Below are 7763 nucleotides of genomic sequence, written 5' to 3'. Positions count from 1 at the left end.
TGAGTGGATCACCTGAGGTCAGGAGTTTAAGACCAGCTTGGCCAACATGGTAAAACCCCGGCTCTACTAAAAATACAAAAATTAGCCGGGCATGGTGGCACACACCTGTAATCCCAGCTACTCAGGTGGTTGAGGCAGGTGAATGGCTTGAACCCAGGAGACAGAGGTTGCAGTGAGCCAAGATCGCACCACTGCACTCCAGCCAGGGCGACAGAGCAAGAGTCTGTCTCAAAACAAACAAACAAATAAATGAACAGCCTATTTATCTTGACATGCATGGAGCGTGAGCACTCCCCACCGTACGCAGAAGCTGAGAGAATGATCTCAGTATCCAAGAAATCCCCAGGGCACTGCTAAGAAAATGAGATGGTAAGAATTCAGCTCAGATCCTATTTTTTTTTTTAACCATTTTTCTCAATTGAAAAACTGAATGCCACAGAAAACATAATATTCATTAAAAGACAACCTAGAGAAAGGTGAGATGCCTAATTACAAATGGTGGGAAAGATATCTGCAACATATGACCAATGAAAGATTAGTATTTAGAATAAAAAGAGCTCTTATGAATCACTAAGAGAAGCACAACGTGAGAAAACAAATGTGGCCAAGTGACACGAATAAATTCTTCTTACCATTAAGGATTAGGGAAATGGCAGTCAGAATCTGTATATCATTTTATATCCATTTGGTTGGCAAAAATTAAAGTCTGACAATATCAAGTGTTGAGGGAATGTGGATACATAGATCGGTAAGAGTGAAAATTGGTACATGCACTTTCGAAAAACTTGCATTGTAAAATTGAACATACATATTCTTTATTACCCAGTAATTCTGTTCCTAGGGATAGAAGTGAGATGAATTATTATGCATGTACCACAAAAGATAGATGCAAGAATGTTCACGACAGCACAGCTTATAAAAGCAAAACAGAGAAGGCCAAAATACCCGCCAACCAGAGTGTGGATATGAATAAACTGTGGTTTCTTGTGTAATACACAATGGTGTATCACACAGCAGCCAAAGCAAATGAACAACAGGCCATACAGTATAGAAGAATCTTAACAATACAACATTAAGTGAAAAATAAAAACCCCACGAGATTACATACAGCACAGTACCCTCTTTATAAAGGTAAAAATAACTTTGTAAAAATGTACTTTTCAGGAAATGCAATAGAATTATATAAAAAGAAAGGAAGAAAATGATAGTCTTCAGGATGCTGATTACTTTAGGCAGGGAGTGGCAGGTGGCAGACGGGGGAGTGGCAGGCAGCAGATGGGGAGTGGCACGGGCGTGTTATCATCAAGGTGCTAGCTTTTGTTTTCAGTGGTGGGGGTCTTCCATGCTTACTACATATTTTTTTTTTAATAAAACATTTAAACTATAAAACTGCTGAAAATAAGTCACAGATCAGTAATATTCGCAAATAAGGGATTATGATTATGCCAACTTTTAAAAAATGGCATTCCCAGCTTACCTTCATAAAGCTGTGCATACTGGGGGAAACCAGTTGCCCGTAGCCAATCACAAGCTTCCTTGGCTTCAATTTCTAGAACAGAATTAGAAGAAAAACAAAATTAGCCGTGTGTGCCTCAGCATGCTTATTTTCCCTGAATAAGCTTTGATTTTATGATACAAGCAAAACACGACTACCGTAGAAAATACGGAGAAGCAAACAGACATACACGTTTAATTCAAATGGTTTACATTTTGTATGCGTCTTTTCCGATTTTTTCACATGTACATGAGGATGTATTTTTCCTTTACGAAAAATAAAAATGGGGTCCTGGGAGCAAGTTACTCATTTTGTGCTGCTTCTGCAGTGCTCTGATTACAAATGGTTATGAAAATAAGGCATCATGAGAAAGTTGAAGGGAGATTAAATAACTCATTTTAAGCCTGGCCAGCCTATTGTACTACTTTTCACTTCAACAAAAGGCCGCAAAGTACCTCCACCAGCACGCTAAAATAAAATTTATCTGAGTAAAGTCACAGGCTTTCTGATACCCAGGGGTTGGGTGTTTCAAAAGCCCCTGACCTTGTGTTGTCTCACTGTCGAGTGCTCAGGTACTCAACAGGTATTAATCCAGCAGGAGAGGCCCAGGCTGTCAAGGAACATGGAGGGCACGAAGTCAGTAAATCCCACAATCTTGGCAGGCAGAAATGGCTAATAAAGCTTCTACCTCCCTGTGGTTTAACATCTTGTAGATAGTATCGATAAACAGAAAGGCCAAGAGCAACTGACACACTGTGTTAAAACTCATTGGAGCACATATTTACAATCCTGTTAAAACTGACTCACTGAGGAGGTCCTGGGAACATTAGTTGGTGTCTCTGCTTGCACAAAGAATATTCCTTTCAACTCTTCCTCCCACCTTCCTCAGGCCATGAGAGTACTCAGTTACACAAGTCTATTCACTCATTTACAAAGCTCTTAACATTGCATAATTAATGCCACATTCAAATCTTCATTAAGCATCTCTCTCAACCAAGTGGGAGACTAATAGTTCATATTAGAAGTGTACACATCTTATTTTTGTCCAGTAACTTTATGTTTTCAAAGCATTTTTTCACCTATTATTTCATGAGTACCTTGGCCTTTGAAGAAAGGTAATTAAGAAAATCCAAATTCATTAAAGCAAGTGGGGATTTACTCACTGAGCACAGGAAAGAGAAAAAAAAAAAACAAAACCTGCCATCTCCTGATGAGTTCCTTAATACCCAAACTAAAAACAGTTATGGCAGTAGCCTGGAAATAAATAGCATGGCAAAGTGAACTTCATTAATCTTTTCAGTGTAGCAGTGAAAGTAGCATTATTCAACCCAAGACTTAGGATTGAATTGGGAGCGAACGATAGAGTGACATCAGTGTGGAAGAACTTCAATGTCTGCACTGAATAGAAGTGTAGAATTGTCCAAAGTGAATTCTTTGACCTTACTTTTTTTCATATGTGTATATCCACATTTTGTCTCAGTAAGGAAATAAAGATGTTTTAAATAAAATTATTAAATAAACACCTCCCAGAAAATGATATTTCTGGAAAAACATATACAAGCTCAACATTTCATTTAAAAAAATAAGGAAATTAGACTGGGTGTGGTGGCTCACGCCTATAATCCCTGCATTTGAAAGGCTGAGGTGGGAGGATCATTTGAGCCCAGAAGTTCAAGACCAGCCTGGGCAACATGGCGAAACTGTCTCTACCAAAGAAAAAAATTACAAAAATTAGTCAGGGATGGTGGTGCGCTCCTGTAGTCCCAGCTACTCTGGAGGCTGAGGTGGGAAGATTGCTTGACCTTGGAAGGCTGAGGCTGCAGTGAGCCTCAATGGTACCACTACACTCCAGTCTGGGCAACAGAGTAAGACTCTGTAACCAAAAGAAAAAAAGAAAAAGAATGAAGAAATTACTTTTGCCCTATCTGTGTGCCCGCCCCTCCTACAAAAGATAGATATGGAAAGAAAAAAGGCTGTTTGTCTTTAAAAATATTTTAAACACACATTTCATTTGGCTACTTAGAGGTTATTTTCATTGAACAGATTGTTAGACATTGAACAATAGATTGTTAAAAAGTAAATGTGCTTGCTTTCTTAATATTTAACTTAGTAAATGGTGAGTAACCAAAAATTCTCAATGCCCGCCCTTTTTTGACGATAGAGACACGGCACTAGGTCAGCACACATACAAAAGCCTTAATTAGATACCAATTCACTAGCCAATACTGCCAGAGCATGCGCCTGCTTTACTTAGAAAAATAGTTTCATGACTTTACAAAGTATTTATTTAAGCTCCTCTGTGATTTGAGGAACACAAAAATGCATATTCCTGTCTTGTTCTCTTTTTTTTTTGAGAAGAGTCCCGCTCTGTTGCCAGGCTGGAGGGCAGTGGCGCAATCTCGACTCACTGCAAGCTCCGCCTCCCGGGTTCTCGCCATTCTCCTGCCTCAGCCTCCCCAGTAGCTGGACTACAGGCGCCCTCCACCTCGCCCGGCTAATTTTTTGTATTTTTAGTAGAGACGAGGTTTCACCGTGTTAGCCGCGATGCTCTCGATCTCCTGACGTCGTGATCCGCCTGCCTCGGCCTCCCAAAGTGCTGGGATTACAGGCGTGAGCCACCGCACCTGGCCTTTTTTTTTGAGACAGAGTCTTGCTCAGTCACCTAGGCTAAAGTACAGTGGTGCGATCACAGTTCACTGCAGCCTCGACCTTCCGGGCTCAAATGATCCTCCCATCTCAGCCTCCCAAGTAGCTGAGATAAGAGGCATGAGCCACTGTGCCTGGCTGTCTCTTATTTTCTACTAGCCCTGTCTAAGAAATAAAATGACTCCAAATGGTCATAAATTGATCAGAAAAGCTGTGTCAAAATAGTCACTCTTAGGGCCACTTAGTTAGAAAGAATGTAAACAGGCGAACGTTTGCTTCTTCAGCAGATAATTTAATTAACAGTTTATACAACGGCTAAAAAGCAGTACTCCCCAAATGGCAGAGATCTAGTCATCTTATCCTTTCTTATCTTCACCCTAAAAAAAATGAGAATTTGTCTTTCCTTTTGATATGAAACCATGGGAAGTAGACAAGCATATGACTATTTTACCAACACAAAAAGTCCACTCATGAAAACTTAGGCTGCATTCAAATGAGACCCTAACCCACTGTTTTTGTAGAAATCAGAATTAGAAAACTGTAAAAAGTTGTCACATATTTTTTAGAAAATGGAATACTTGTTGACCTCGTTCCTACACTTTCCAATTCATAGGTCAAGAGAAAGTACTAACAATCTAATGTAGGTACTGATTTTTAAAAATCAGTTATTTTTATTTTATTTAATGTGAAATGAACCTATATCTACATGCAAGTCACAGAGTTTCATTCCCCGATTCATGCCATTACCTTTGCTCTAATCTCCTAATTATTAATAAAACTCTGGGTCTGTAGACTCCCCTCTCTGAAGAGAATCTGTCCACCAATCCTGGCTCGTCAAACTTTCCGAGTTACAGTATTAATCTTCTCTCTCCTTCGCAAACTTCGCTGGAGCTCCATGCCTAAAGAATCAGGTCTTGGCTCTGTGCGGTGGCTCACGCCTGTAGTCTCAGCACTTTGGGAGGCAGAGCTGGGTGGGCTGTTTGCGCCCAGGAGTTCAAGACAAGCCTGAACAACATAGGGAGACCCCCTCTCTACATAAAATACAAAAATTAGCCAGGCATGGTGGCACACGTCTGTCATCCCAGCTACTTTTGAGGGGCTGAGGCGGAAGGACCACTTGAGCCTAGGAGGTCGAGGCTGCAGTGAGCCATGACCACACTACTGCATTCCAACGTGAGCAACAGGGCAAGACCCTGTATATTTAAAAAAAAAAAAAAAAAAAAAAGGTCTAAACATCCCGGCAAGGTTTTCAAGGCTCTCCACTTGGCCAACCTAATTGTTCAGCTCACTGTAGCCGAGCACTCTAGCCAAAGTAAATTTGGTGCTCATCTCCACACAGTGAATTCTCTGGCCTGAAATGCTCAAGATGAAATTTCACTCATCCTTCAAGATCCCAACCAAATGCCACCTCCTCCATGCAGTCTTCCCATTTGCCTCTCAACAGTTCTATCAATGCGTCACTTTACTGAGTGCTTAATATGCATAAAGGCCCTGTCTGAGCACTAGTGCATATTAGTTCATTTACACCTCATATTGATCCTAAAATGTGGATTACTAATATCTCTGAGATAAACACGTGAGGAAACAGAGAAGTAACCACCTCCCCTTAAAAATGAGCTTTCTGAGGCCAAGTGAGGTGGTTCACGCCTGTAATCCCAGCATTCTGGGAGGTCTAGGTAGGAGTATCATTTGAGGCCAGGAGTTCAAGACCAGTCTGGGCAATAATTGCAAGACTTTGCCTCTATAAAAAATGTAAAAAGGAAAAAGAGTTTCTGCCTGTATTCTCAGCTACTCAGGAGGCTGAGGTGGGAGGACTGCTTGGGCCCAGGACTTCAAGACCAGCCTGTACAGTACAGTGAGACTCCATTTCAAAAAAAAAAAAAAAACTTATAAAAAAATTTTAAAAAATGAGATTTCTACATTCAAATGCCAGAGTGAGAGAAGGAACAATTACTTACAAAAATGCAAGGTTCTTCCTGCAAGACAGGTTCTTCCCTTTAAAAATATTGTATGTAACAGGCTGGGCGTCGTGGCTCACACTTGTAATCCCAGCACTTTGGGAGGCCAAGGCGGGCAGATCACCAGAGCTCAGGAGTTCGAGACCTGCCTGGCCAACATGGTGAAACCCTGTCTCTACTAAAAATACAAAAATTAGCCGGGCGTGGTGGCAGGTGCCTGTAGTTGCAGCTACTTGGGAGGCTGAGGCAGGAGAATTGCTTGAACCCAGGAGGCGGAGGTTACAGTGAGCCGAGATCGGGTCACTGCACTCCAACCTGGGTCACAAAACGAGACTCTGTCTCAAAAAAAAAAAATATATATATATATAATGTATATTATGTAACAAATACATATGATATATATTATGTAACAATGAATAAAATTTAAAATATTACAGAAAACCGCATACATATTACATTACTTCGGACACCTTTATGTACCCCACGCTTGTTTTGTGGAGCCTCTAACACAGCTCTGCGCATGTGATTTTCCGTTCAATGTATGTGGGTGGTGATGTGAAAATTACGAGGATGATTTTTAAAGAACATTCCCCACTGAACAAAAATGCCATTAGAAACTAAAAATACAATGGAAATACAACGAAACTTTTATACCTGGGTTTTCTCTAAGCAAACCACAGACAAATGCCTTAGGAGGAAACAGGAAATTTTTATTGGAAACAGCTTTTGTCAAAGTCGTTGCACAAAGCAGTTCTGGACATTAGATGGATGAGGTACCGGACACCCTTTTGTGTATGGCTGGGAACCATTAGGCCATATTTGCACATTTCCTGGCATGACGGGATGATCCTGTCTTCCCATCACCCCTCAACAGTAAGCTGAACAAAAATTCCCCACCCCCAGCATCATTCTTTTGAACTCTGTTATCTTAGCTGGTTGACCAACAGTAATTGGGTCTAACCAAGATATGATTACTTCAATCTTCCATTCGCTCTAGCTTCACAGAGGGAACTTTTGGGTTTCCTCTCTTCTTTCATAACATGCTACCGAAATCAGGCTTTGATGCAAATGGTACAGTGAATTTGTTTTTTTTTTAAATGCAATTCTCAGAAATTAAAGGAATGTAAGAAAATTCAAGCACTTTGCAGATTCCCTGGATTCCCTAAAATTTGATAGACATATGGGTGAAGATTCATGAAAAAGCTGATGCTTTAATTGCTAGAGAACCATGTCAGCTGTGTGCAGGCAGGCGGTGCTTTCTGATCTAAACCAAGATGCATTCTCCTCCCCATGGTGACAAAGATTCCTTCAAATGGGAAGGAAGACACTGCTTATCAATTCTGATGACATCAAGGTGGCCAATTTTGCAGGAATGTTGTGCACATGGATACGATGGCTTTAATTATAACCCATCTTTACCTGATGGGTGGGTTCCACAGGGAGGTCACTGGGAGAAGCAAATCACGACCAAAAACACTTGTAGTAAGGTAAGGAGATCCTGGTGACTCCCAACCCCGGATGTAGGTAGCATTACGCTGGGGAGTTTTCTTTCCTTTTCCTTTTCCTTTTCCCTTTCCTTTCCCTTCCTTTCCCTTCCTTTCCCTTCCTTCCTTCCTTCCTTCCTTCCTTCCTTCCTTCCTTCCTTCCTTCCTTCCTTCCTTCCT

The 7763-nt window shown here is 41.0% G+C and overlaps 1 protein-coding gene across 5 annotated transcripts in view; it reads right to left on the bottom strand.

The window, feature by feature from the left end:
• Positions 1 to 7763, bottom strand: part of DLC1 (DLC1 Rho GTPase activating protein) — a 438391-nt gene that overhangs the window by 41382 nt on the left and 389246 nt on the right. For 4 of the 5 annotated variants that reach the window (XM_011934900.1, XM_011934899.1, XM_011934901.1 and 1 more), the window contains one exon: positions 1478 to 1549. In XM_011934900.1, the coding sequence (XP_011790290.1) occupies positions 1478 to 1549 (72 nt within the window). Of the gene's footprint in view, positions 1 to 1477; positions 1550 to 2038; positions 2138 to 7763 lie in introns of those variants that run through there. The other variant, XM_011934903.1, reaches the window with a different exon arrangement.

The sequence above is a fragment of the Colobus angolensis genome, unplaced genomic scaffold (assembly GCF_000951035.1).
Source record: "Colobus angolensis palliatus isolate OR3802 unplaced genomic scaffold, Cang.pa_1.0 Scaffold14, whole genome shotgun sequence".
Lineage (NCBI taxonomy): Eukaryota > Metazoa > Chordata > Mammalia > Primates > Cercopithecidae > Colobus > Colobus angolensis.
This window is presented reverse-complemented; position numbering and strand designations above follow the sequence as displayed.